The sequence below is a fragment of the Rhinolophus sinicus genome, linkage group LG04 (genome assembly GCF_036562045.2).
Source record: "Rhinolophus sinicus isolate RSC01 linkage group LG04, ASM3656204v1, whole genome shotgun sequence".
In the NCBI taxonomy this organism is placed as follows: Eukaryota; Metazoa; Chordata; class Mammalia; order Chiroptera; family Rhinolophidae; genus Rhinolophus; species Rhinolophus sinicus.
Window position 1 is genome coordinate 27,776,514 of NC_133754.1, and position 13,420 is coordinate 27,789,933.

The 13,420-nt window shown below is 34.1% G+C and overlaps 1 protein-coding gene across 15 annotated transcripts in view; it reads right to left on the bottom strand.

Annotated features, from left to right (window-relative positions):
- Positions 1 to 13,420, bottom strand: part of MYCBP2 (MYC binding protein 2) — a 240,014-nt gene that overhangs the window by 73,163 nt on the left and 153,431 nt on the right. For 14 of the 15 annotated variants that reach the window (XM_074329406.1, XM_074329401.1, XM_074329409.1 and 11 more), the window contains 5 exons: positions 11,898 to 11,953; positions 8,741 to 8,856; positions 6,654 to 6,751; positions 5,873 to 5,989; positions 5,028 to 5,168 (listed from right to left, as the gene is read on the bottom strand). In XM_074329406.1, the coding sequence (XP_074185507.1) occupies positions 5,028 to 5,168; positions 5,873 to 5,989; positions 6,654 to 6,751; positions 8,741 to 8,856; positions 11,898 to 11,953 (528 nt within the window). The remainder of the gene's footprint in view (positions 1 to 5,027; positions 5,169 to 5,872; positions 5,990 to 6,653; positions 6,752 to 8,740; positions 8,857 to 11,897; positions 11,954 to 13,420) is intronic. The other variant, XM_074329408.1, reaches the window with a different exon arrangement.

Consider the following 13,420-nt stretch of genomic DNA (forward strand, 5'->3'; position numbering starts at 1 on the left):
AGAGGTATTTAAATACAAATTGGCTGAAGGCAAGAAAAACAACTAAACATTATGGGTAGTTGGAGAAAGAAATAAGCCTTTTCAATTTTTACAGACAAAGTGCTACCTGAGAAGGGAGAGAAAAACCTAATTGCCCCAGTACTTACATGCATTTTATTCCCAATTCTTTGTTTCATTCATATCAACTATTTATCAGTCCCATAACTTGTGACAGTTAATACTCTATTTAGAAATTCATTCCCATCAAATATATGGAGATAGAAAGAGAACTGACTCTGGGTAGTGAACATACACAATGTGATATATAGATGATGTGTTACTGAGTTGTACACCTGCAATCTATGTAACTTTACTAAAAATGTCACCCCAATAAACTTTAATTAAAAATAAAAAAAAAACAGAAAAGAGTCCTTCCCTTTTTCCCTGCAACTTTTCTTCAAGACCTCCTCAAACGTCACCTCCTGAGTGAAGCCATTTTACAACTTATAACAATGCAACTTAATTATTTGAATATATTAATAGTATGTCTATCACATTATATAGTGAGTACCTCAAGAGCAAGAACTGCACTCCATCTTATTTATTTTGTATCCCTCCTCTCTGTCTCTCCACCCAATATCTACTTCCCAGCTTAGTATTAGGTACAGAATAAGGACTCAATAAACATTTGTTACATGAACAATTATATAGCTACAGCATTACTGGGAAGTACAGATGAGAAAAGCGTCATGAGAAGTTTTTGAATGTGGTCAACCAGGAAAATATGAGAAAAATTAGGGAAAAAAATGGAAGCAAAAGCATTCTAGATAAATGAAACAACATACAGATTGCAAGACGTAAAATTGAACACAGTGTTCTAAAAAGGGCAATAAGTTCTACTAGACCATGAGCACCTAACAAAAAAGGAATTGCATCCTGCATATTTATCCCTATTCTTCCCATTAATTTAAAAAATATTTTTAAAAATACAGTCGTAATATGAATGTCTAATTCTATTTAATCTCTACACTAGAGCATTACTAACGTGCCAAAAGAGAGTTAAAGTCCCATTTGATATTAAGTTGGGATGTCATTATTTCTTAGTAATGATATTTAATGGAACTATTGCTCGCTCTGCAGGCCAAAATTTAGCTAAATACATATTTACAGTGAAAACAAGAGTTCTATAATATGAATAAATAAACAAGATAGTGCAACAAAAATCACTTTAAAATTTATTCTAAATAAAATTTATGGAAATATTTTTTACGTAGTTCATCAAATATTTAGTCAGAGTTTACACTTCCAACCCCCACCCCCACTCTTCCCAACAGTTGACTTGAGTCAGGATAGAAATAAGGTACACACACTGATGTGAATGTAAAATTGTCTTAACTTGAAAAGGTTGAAGAGGTAGATGTAAAAATATATGAAGGCAACTTTTTGGTACTTGTGCTTCTTAAGTTAGCGGCATTAATCCTTGGTTATTTCTAATTTTATTTCAAATTTCCCAGACTTCATTTTCTTTATTTAGTTGATTTATTCACAAAGGACTGAAGTAAAAGGGAGAATATTTGTAGTGTTTTTTCCAGTACGAAATGTAGTAAGAGATGCAAAGGAAGAAGTAGCAAGAGCATTTATTTAGCTGTATTAGTTCCTTTAGGGGATAAGATGGAATTATTATTCCCATTATAGAATATCATTGTTCCCTGTATGTCCGATCTTGTTTAGCCCTCCAGAGTACGGTACTCATTAAAAACTTACTGAGAGTAGAAACAGCCAGCCCCTGTCCCTATAGACAAAACCTTGGAAAATTAGCCTGTTCTTACAGTGTTTCCCCAAAAATAAGACCTAGCCGAACAATCAGATCTAATGCGTCTTTTGGAGCAAAAATTAATAGAAGAGCCGGTCTTATTTTACTATAATATAAGACCAGGTATAATATAATATAATATAATATAATATAATATAATATAATATAATATAATATAATATAATACAATACAATACAATACAATACCAGATCTTCTATTAATTTTTGCTCCAAAAGACGCATTAGAGCTGATTGTCAGACTAGGTCTTATCTTCGGAGAAACAGGGTACCTATGCCAGGTTCTGACTCTGTGTGGGTACTCATCTAACATGGTATTGAAGCAACTTTACATCAGATCTGTTTGGAGCCATAGACTAGCTAATTTTGCTACACCATATCCGCTGTCATTAAGTCACCACATAAAATATAAATCCTTGTTCTCTTTTTATACCCAAACTGCTCTATGCTTCTCCCTGATGCAACATCAAACTATCCCCATTCGTCCCATGACTTTATATTGTGTATCTAATGGGAACGTCTTCCAACTATTTCTTCCTGTCCATGTAGATAGTCAGGGAACTGCCTGGCCTTTTAGTTCTTAGACTTGGGCAGTTCTAATGGCTGTTACTTCAACTATACTTCAGCTACCCTTTCATATTAATGAGCCACGCCATTCAATAAAAAGCTCTTACTATGAAATCAAATTCAAACATTCTACTTTATCACACAAACTGCCTATATCCTTCCAGCTGTTTAACTACAGTGCACTCACTATTTGTTACAGGATTTTATTAAGTCCTCCAAGTCCCTTGGGCCCAGCATTTGTCCTTTCACATTCTAACTTAGACCGGATCCCAGCTGGTGATCTCAACTGCTTTTCCATTACGGATCCATCCAATGGCCTCACTGAGTAGTTAGTGGCTCAATAATCCCCAAACAAGTCGTTGTACATCAGATCCCTCTTCTATTTCAGTATGTATTATTCCAAATTTTTACGACATTTCTAAACCCTCTAATTTAACTAATTTGTTTCAATCTCAGCTGATGGCTTTCCTCTCTTCTATTTTATGGAAATATCATGGTCTCCTTCAACCTCTTCCCTTCCTCCCTCCATCCCTAAAAACTTATTTACTGCCATACATAACCCTTCCTCCTTCACAGAAACCACTCTTCAAATATGGCCATAGATCCATTTTCTCCTCCTTTTAAGACCTCAGATTTTTTTGATTTCTTTAATCTACATCTGTAATTTACCCTTTTTCTACTGTTGTCTTTCCTTTAATTTATAAAAACCTCAAGTCACTACCATCCTTAAAGTAAAGGAACCAGAAAAACCTCAGTGTTCTTAATGACACCACTCAGTTATTTACATTAAAATAGAACTCATGTCATTCTTAAACATAAAGAAAGGCTAGAAAATACCAAAAGTCACTTACTTCATTTTACTTTCTCTCTCTAATATTCTGCATCTAGATTTTTCAGGTAAGTCACTGACAACCTCCTCATTCACATTCTGGTGCAAACCCATCAACAAGTATCTATATGGTTCACTCTTTTTAGCTTTCCCTCCTACCTTTGTTACTGCCCTTCTCTCGCCTCGAGAAGACAGTCTACTACAAACTGGCTCTTAGATGGGGTGTAAAAGCATCAAATAACAGCACCAAGTTTCCAAAATAAAAGCATGGGACTTAGAACTTCAACACACAGCACTTCTTGCTCTTCCTTTCTACTTTTGTTCATCTGTCTAACTTCCTCCCTCAAAAGCATCTCCTCAAACGAACAAACAAAGGAATTAGAAAAAAAAAATTTGGAATGGGTGAGGTAGTAAAGATAATATAATGCCTTACTAAGAACTTAAAATATACAAAAGTATAAATTGGTGAGAATTTCAAAAATAAACTGTAAACAAAAGAAATAAAATGGCTATTAAGGTTATGTCCTTTAAAAATATAATTTTCATAATCCTGAGGAATATTTGGTTACTATAATTGAAAAATGGTCTCAAACCATTTAAGGCCAACGTTTTAGCCACATACAATAGATAATTATTATCTCTCTTCCAGAGTAGTACTTCTTTTCTACAGGGTCAATTTCCTTTTCATTTTTACCTACAGATACAAATCTGAGGAAAATTTAAGATCTGGTTTATTTAAAATTTTACATTTTAATTATAGATTTGTCATTAGCTTAATTTCAGTAAAGCAGTAGTAGGCCAACACTCTCCAAACTTTTTCATTACACATTAGTAAAAAATATATATGGGTATATCTCTCCCCACTGTACTATTATAAAACATATACAAAAGAATATAAAAAAGAATGAGATCAAGAAATATAAATAGAAGTTCCCTACTTCCTTTCCCAAAGAATCATCTTATATAACCACCCCTTTGGAGAACATTATTCTGGATTGTCAAGGAGAAAAATAACATATTGAATTGTTTGATGTAAATAAGCTAACTTTATGCACTGATTTTTAAGAAATTCAGCTGTTTAAAATACTAAGGTTTCTTAAAAGAAAATTTTAAGTTAAGTGTTATTTATTACCAGTGTCATAAGGAGTGATGACAAAAATGAAAAATTATATAGTTTTCTGTTTAAATTATAAAAAGAGTGTGGGTTTACTATCAGATTTAGTGACTGTAGCCATCTTGTGAACACTGGCTCTAAGGATTCCACTGCATTTGTCAAAGAGGATCAATGAATTCTCTCAGACAGGAGGATTTAGCTTCAACTAGAACACTACAGCAACAAAAGTTTAAAAATTCATCTTATTTTAATACAATAGTATTACAAGTCACAAAAGAAAAGATTCAAGCTTACACACAACACAGAGAATTAGTTACAAAATACAAACATAAAAAACAAATATGTTATACATGTTTTTCAATGTATGATAATACTGAATTCACAAATTTTAGCATGGAATTCATTCCAAATAGTGACTGAAAAAGGAAAACAAATATGCAACCACTCTCATTCCTTACCTCTTTGAAAGGAACTCAGTTGACCTAGTTTTAATTTACTACTTTCTGTCTATGATGGATCATAATAAGTATTGAGATCCTTAACCTTGCCAAACTTCATTACACAGAAGTGCTCAAGAATTCAAGCACTTTAAAGTAAAAGCTATGTAGTTGTGGTTTACCTCAGAACTGAGAAGCCTTAATTAAAGAAAGCCCTGTGATGAGGACAGAGTGTTCCTATAATGCTTTTGAAAACCTCCTGTTACTTACGTCAACAGGGACCAGAAGACTCTTGCCAAGATGCTGATTAAAAGAGAGGCACCAGGCTTCAGTGTAACCATTCATGTTAGGAACATACTTCTTTATTGTCTCATCATTCAGTCTCAGCCATACACCATCATCATTGTGGATCTATGGGAAATAAGCAACAAAAACAACCATGCCCTCCTGTACCTCCTATGAGGCTAGCAAAGGCTGGAAGACTACAAAGCTAGTAAATAATGGTGCACATGGAGATGAAGCATCTAGTTTTCTACAGAATGTAAGTAAGAGAGAATCGTTAAGGAAAAAAGCAGCAAGGTAGGCCAAGCAATATGATAATTCACATGGTGAGATTGTAAAAACAGTACCACTTAGGAGTAAAAGCTCAAAGAAAACACACTTTAAGACAGTATAAACATAAAATCGGATGGTTCCCAAAAGAACACAAGTTTTCCTTCCCCTCAATTTAGATTTTAATAATCAGAAGTTACTTGGTTGTATTATTAGAACAATATACTATCCACGTTAAAGCAATATAGTAAACACATTTAAAAACAAACAGAAAATTCAAGAAACACTGTACCTATTTTCACTCTGTACTTGTACAGGTTCTGACTACTACGTTAACTGAGTTCCTTTCATGTTAAAAATATAATTTTAGTTACTTTTTTATTGATAAAGAAAAGTAAATGAAATGTCTGAAACACAACGAACACATTTTGCCAAACAATTTTCCAAACACTGCCCAAACTGCTTAAAATATATTCTAATAGAAAATTTAGTAACATTATTGTGCAAACAATACAACAACGTTCCGTCCAAAATTTATTCCCAGGTGTTTCTTTAAAAATTACCTCATCTATAAAAGTGATGGTTCCATTGACTTTCACAACGCCTATCTGCTCACTCTGAAGGGAAGGGTGGCTTCGGATACGGAGCCCTGCACTGTCCTTGGCCACAAATTTTCGAACCTGAGAAAGGCAAAGACAGACAGGGAAAATCATGGAACACAGATCTTATAAAGTAACAAGAGATACAATTAAACAAATTTGAAAGTATTATTAACTCCGAGAAAGTTTCCATAATTTTTTGTAACTACTTTTCCGTGGTTTATTTATAACAACAGAACTTTTATAAGTATTAAAATGTGCATTACTGAAAAAAATTATAAATTAATATATATTTATAATTTTGAAGATATGATAAAAAGGAGAAAAGAGCTATTTTTTTTTTCTTTTTAGAAAGGCATAATATATATTCCTTTTTAATAAGTAGTTTACCGAAATTCCTCTACTTACGCTGAGGAAATTATTCTTAGCAGCACAGGATACTTTAACCTTGCAGACTTTATACACTTCAGTAGTCTCTGTTAGTTGTAAATTATCAATAATAGAAAGTACACAAGGCCTATAAATTACTACAGCATTACACAAAAAAGCCAAAAAGTACAGGTCCTACAATTTTGAAATGATTAGAATTTCCATGAACTTCTCTTCAAATTTACTTAGGGATCTTTAGAATTCAAATACTGAAACCAAGTACAATATCAGATGTTTGATGGCCACCTTGAAGCATCAATGAAGAAAATTTATAAATTTTTGACAGATTAGGGCTCTGATTTCATCCTCCCCTAACCTTGTTTGGTTGAGGTTCAGTCTTTGGTTTGACCAGCTGAGTTCCCGGTGGTATCATCCCTTTGGGTGGGTCCTTTACTTTCACTTCTAGGCCAGCATCTGTAAGAAAAGGAAGGGAACTGTAACATTTGAGAATACAAGAGCCTTAAACCTAACCCATTCACAAGTGATTTGAAACAACTAACACAAATATCTGAATTCTGCCCTTTTAAGAGAATTGACATTTACAGCTAAAAAAAGAAATATTTGAGAAATGGCCCTGGGATTCCAAATGGGTGTCTTAGGGGTTCAAGGAAAAGAAGAGGGGCTCACATTCTTTAGCTGGAACATATGAAATCATACCAAAACAATAATAAAAAAAGAAACACTCATGTGATTAAACATTAGCTCACAACATCACATCAGAGTACCACTTGTCTGTACCAGTCACCTCTATGAATAACAGGCAGCACGACATAGTGGTTAAAAGCTGGGGTTCTCCCATTAGATTGTCTGTCTTGTTTGCTCCCACATTTGCCACTATTTGACTCTCTGTGCCTCAATTTTTTCATCTATAAAATGGGAATGGGAATACCACCTACCTCACTAGGCTGTTGTGAGAATGAAATGATTTAAAATATATAAAGTGCACATAAAACAATGTTGGATATATTACTAAGTGCTCAATAAATGTTAGCTATTATAATCACAATTATTCTAATGAATTATTATCTGTCCTTGCCTGTGGTCAAGCAAGGTCCCAGCCTACTGACAGTTTGGTCACCTTGGGAGAAAGTTGACTTAGAAATAGAAAGGTAGGGAAGAAAACGGATGATTCCAAGTAAGTATGAATCCTTTTCTCTAATTTCATTAGAAAAAAAAACAAATATAAGTGGATTTTTTAAAATCTACTTTGTATCAGTTTCCCTCATCCCACTATTAGTGACGATGAAGTCATTCGTGACTATTTCCACTTTGGAATTCCTGTAATTTGTACCTCTTGAGTGTTGTTACTTATATTCTACTTGATTTTGTTTGCCTGTTTTATCTTGCAATCATCAGTAAATTGTTAATACTTGCTAGGAATTGTCTCACCCAAAACAATGTTTTGTTCAGAACCAATAACAGTCTTCTGAAATAAAGGGTTTACCGATATGCTGAAATAAAGGAGTGTGTAGCAAAGGCTGAGGATAAAGGTCTCTGGAGTAGTATAGATGAATTTGATATACCTGATTTTCTATAGTTACATTAATGTATATTCTATACACTTACATCAATGTAAAGTACCTCTTCGCTTTCATTGTAAAAACAAACTACATATACCAGTTACCCAAAGGTATTTAAGTGGAGTATTACTTTTATCTCTACCCTGTCTCCCTCTTCCCCAGATGCAAGGGTCTCATGTTAGGTTAAACAAAGACAAGATTCTTAAATTCAGGACTTCTCAGAATCCCTACTATGTTCATGTAAATTGTATGAATGTCTAAGATGAGACTGACTACAAAATACTAGCTTTTCTAAATCTTCCTGATCATAGGAACCCTTTTTCTTCAGGAGCATCGGGAAAGAGAGTATCAAAATAAATTTATATTGATAAACTTATTAGAGTTTTCTCGTTCTACTGTTGTCCTATTTTATATATATAGTTTTAAAATAAATTAAAAGAAAAAAAAAGATTAATGTCCAAAGAAAAAGTAATATAGGTTTCAAAGTTAGTGGTGGATAAAGAAAATTCATTCATTCAAGTACTGAGCTAGGCTGAGAGATCCAAAGATGAACGAATCAGATGGTCTGTGCTCACAGCCAGGAAAGGAAGACAGATATACCATGCGGCGGAGATGAGGTGTGCACAGTTATACAGCAACATGGAGATCATACCTGACCAGTCACATCAGGGAACGGAGAGAAGGACTCAAGAGGGCTATAACGACACCATAATTACAGAATTTTAAGACCGTATGAATGTACTAAATCAGTACTCATTGTAAAAGAGGAAACGAAGCCCCAAATAAGTGATGAAAGCTGTCCATGTCTATGATACAAGTTAAAGGGCAAACTACAACAGAGAGATGATTTTGATTCTAGTTCTTACAACTTAAAAAAAAATACCTATTTCAATGCCATCAATGGTAACATGAATAGTGTAGAGTCCAATAGCCCCTGGAGTCCAATTTGCACAGTAAGTGCCATCATTATTGACACGGATCAGCATATTCTCACTGGGTCTGAAAAGAAATAAAATGAATATTAGAAAATTTACTTTTGGTTAAACAGCTGACAACATCATTAAGACATATAAGCCAACATTTAATTTCTGACTCTATTATTTCAATGAATGCAATCCTACTGCCCTGTATAGTATGCTTTCCTACTCTCCAAAATGAATCAATTTCATTTTTTCTTCCTTAGTTTAAACCTCTGTCAACCCTCTTCCTCACTCTCAGCTGATCATGACATCACTTTCTTCAGTAAGAAACAGATGCAAGAGATACAACTCCAAGTTGCAATCAGATTAATAAACCGACTTTCCTCAACCCTTTCTCCTGTTACGATGGAGGAAGTGTCTGGGGCCTTAGTCAAAGCAAGCCCCTCTGTCTGTGCTGTGAATCTCAGTCCCTCAGCACTCCCATGATGCCAGACTGTACTCTCACTCATCGTCAGTTTCTCCCACTTTACTGGATCATTTCCATTTCTATTTCATCTCTATACAGACTTTAAACCCTCCCACCTTAAACACCTCCTCTTGACATTACAGCCCTTTCAAAAAAGGTCTCATATCTCTTTTCCCATTTATATCAAAACGTATCTAAATAATTGTCTATAATCACCCTCCCCATTTCCTCATTTCCGATTCTCTTCCACAACTTATCCTAACCAGCTTTTGTTCCCAACACTTCATTGCAATTGCTTATGTCAAAGTCATTGATGACTATCACATCCCCAAATTTAATGGTCAGTTCTTCATCCTGAGCAATCTGTCAGTAACACTTGATAGTCAGCAGCTCCTCCCTTCTTGAAATGCCTTCTTTTTGCTTTTGCAACATTCTCCTCGTTTCCCTCTAATCTCACTGGTCACTCTTTCTCAGTGTTTTGTTGGCTTTCTCCCTTCTGACTAACCTTTAACTATGGAATGCCCCGGGATTTGGGTCTAGGTCTTCTTTTTTCTTTGAATAGCAGTTCTCTAGCTGATCATTTATCTATTCCTCTGTTGTAAATACTATTTCATATAGATGACTCTAAAATTTATTTCTTCCCTGAATTTCAAACTGTATTTCCAGTTGCCCTGGAAATACCACTACTTACATAACTCAGAGGCATCTCGGCATCTCAACTGTAATATAGCTAAAGAAGAACTCTTATTTCTCTCTCACCCAGCAAAACAAAACAAAACAAAACAACAACAACAAAAACACGTGCTCATTTTTCAGGCTTATTGATCCTCGTAAAAATCATGACAACTTAGACCAGGGGTCAGCAGCATTTTTCTGTAATACTTTAGTCTGTCACAAGTGTTACATTGTAGTGGGAAAGAACCCACAGACAAAAGATAAGCTGATGAGCAAGGCTGTTTTCTAATACAACTTTATTTACAGAAACAGGCCTGATTTGCCCTGCAGGCCAAAGCTGGCCAGCCCGTGTACTGCTATACACTCCATACTGCTAATGAAGCTGAAGAAATCTACAATCATTCTTGATTCTTCTCTTTCCCTCACCTCCTATTTCTATTCTAGCAGCAAGGCTGTTGGCTTTACCTTCTAAGTACTCGTATAGCCCCAATCCATCCACTTCCTCATTTCCACTGCTTCCTTCCATTCCTAGTCCAAGCCGCTTATAGTCAAACTCATCTCTGTTCCTACTCTTGCTCCCCCACAATTCGTACTCCAGAGAACAGCCAGAGTGATCTTTTAAAAATGTAAATCATATCTCACTCCCCTGCTCAAAACCCTCTAACTAAAGATGCTTAGAAGAAAATTCAAACTCCTTAAAATGGCGGACAAGTCCCTTTATAATATGGCCGTCACATACTTCTGTTGTCATCTTTGATCATTTCCCCTCTTGCTTCCTAGTCTCTAGCCCCTCATACTTCTGTTCCTCAACACATCAAAAGCTCCATCCACCCCTGATTTTCTCTGCCTAGAATGAGCTTTCCCCACTCCATCACTATCAAGTAACCGTATTTATTATTATTATTATATTATATTGTTATTTTGTTTACTTATTTATAGCTTGTTTCTCCACAGGAATATAAATGCCATGAGAACCAGCACCTTGTCTTGTTCATACAAGTATCCCACAGCCTGTACCAATGTCTTCCATAGAGTAGATGCTTAATAGTGTTTGATGAATGAATAAACGTGTTTACTTAGATAAGAGACCATTTTAATTAGGTTTAAAATGCCCAATAAATATGAAAACCTGTTTACTGGTAAATGGCCAATTTGTTCTTATTTAACATGCTATACATCTATACAGTTCATATTTATTTTATAAAATCATATGTTTCCACTGTATAGACATTTTGTAACTAAAATTAAGCCAGAGACAAAATGCTACTTCCCTATTTCTAGACAGTCTCAAAACTTGGATATTGTGACAGAAACCTCACTAAACTATGCCTTAAAACTTTACTTTGCATACATGTCAGCATAAAGTCATACTAACCTGCTAATTTCTAGTAAGTCATGTGATACATGATATAATAAAACGTGTAAGTAATTATGCTTTCTAAGATTCACTTTGGAACTTTTTCTAAATTCTATGGAGGTGGTCTCTCGAAAATATAATCCATCTAATAATTTTTTTCAAGCATTATTTTAGAAAGTACTTCTAATAAGCAAATAAAATAGTAAGTCAAAAAATCTTAATTCTGGAATTAACAGAATTACTCAGGGGCTGAAAAATTAAGTCCTCATAAAATTAAGATCTCATAACTGAAATTGCTCTGCAACTCATTAGGTAAAGGAAGCAAAACTAGAAAAAACAAGCTAATCAACCCTAAACAAGCCCATTTATATATTTTGGGTGCTAGTTATTTTTTTTCTACTACCTTAGTATTATGAAACATATTGGCAGTATTACAGTGAATATAAATAAATCCTACCTGAAAATCTACACTTTATAAAATTTGTGGTAAATCTCTACTGGGAATTTAAAACATGCTATATAATATTTATTTCTGGAAAACAAAGTTGAAATTCAGGATGATTTTAATTGCAAGCAGTTGACAACACAAGTTTTGAATATACTTTGAGGAAATGATCCTTACCTCTTAGGAGTTGGTGATGCAAAACGCAGCTCTTCAAATGAGTAGTTTTCGTAAACCTTTAAGAAAGACACCAGTGAGAATCACAAAATCTTTACAAACATTCTTGATTAATGCAGTGATAGAATATTCAATAAATGGTACTAAGACAAATGGTTATCCATATAGGAGAAAAATAAAATTACATCACACCATTTACAAAAAATAAATTTTAGGTGTGTTAAAGACCCAAATGTAATAAACAACACCATCAACAAATTTAGAAGAAATCTGAGTCCACTGAAAACTTATGAATTTCTCCAAAACAAAGACACTTATAAAAAGTCAAAGATAAGCTTTCATCTGGGAGAAGAGGATTTGTAATTTACATAACCAAAATGGGAAATGAATCCATAATATGTAAAGAATAATCAATACAAAAGAGAGAAACAACGCAGAAGTGAATAAAAACAAGTCACTGAAAAAGAAATCTGAAAGACCAATAAATATTTGAAAAGTTATTCAACTAGATTGGGAATCAAGGAAATGCAAATTAAAACAACAACAAAAGTGCTGATGAGAACATTAAGTATCTAGCACTTAGAAACACTGCTGGTGCGAGTATAAGTTTTGGCAATATTTAATATAGCTAAATACATGCATTCCAGCAATTCCACTTCTAGATACATATCTTGGAGAAAAAACTTCTTGCTCATGTACAAAAGGAGACATATACAAGAATGTTTACTTCAGTACAGTTTATAATAGTGAAAAAAACTAGAAACAACCTAAGTGCTCATCAGTAAACAGTAATACACTGGCATACTCAATTTAAAGCAGTTAAAATGAATGAACTACAGCTCTATGGCTAAACCTTAAAAACAGGATTGAGCAAAACACTGGCAAAATGACACGTGCATATGATACCATTTTTATAAACTTTTGAAAAACAAATAATTCTAAATATATTGCTTATGGATAAATTTGTATTCAGTAAAGTATAAAAAAACATCTGGGAATGAGAACCATTACATTCAGGATAATGGGTACCTTTAGGGAAGGGGTGGAAATGGGACCAGGGCTGCAATTACAACTGTAACAATACGTTTCTTAATAAAAATAATGAAAATATCTGAAAAAATTATGGTGAAATGTAAAGACAAAAATGGACTGCAGGTACGTGAAACTTGTCACATTATTCCCAGTCCTTCTGTATTCCTACAACATTACCATATTTATCATCTTTCAGGGTTCAGGTCAAGTTCTCCAACTGCTCATTCACTTCTAACTTGTACTATAATTAGTAAAGGGAAGCACACCCACCCCACTCAGTGCCCCCCTTCCTTTTCCCCACCCTTTCCATTTTCATAAAAGTGATTTAGAAATGATCTAGCTGCCTTCACCTGGTAAAAAGTTACAAATGAGAAAAATGTAATTTAAGATTAAGTCTAGTAAGAGTACAAAGGTGGTAACAGCAGGAAAACCCAGGTTTCCAGACTCCTACTTTCCCTCCAATATACATTATTTATTTAATAATGAAAGAATAT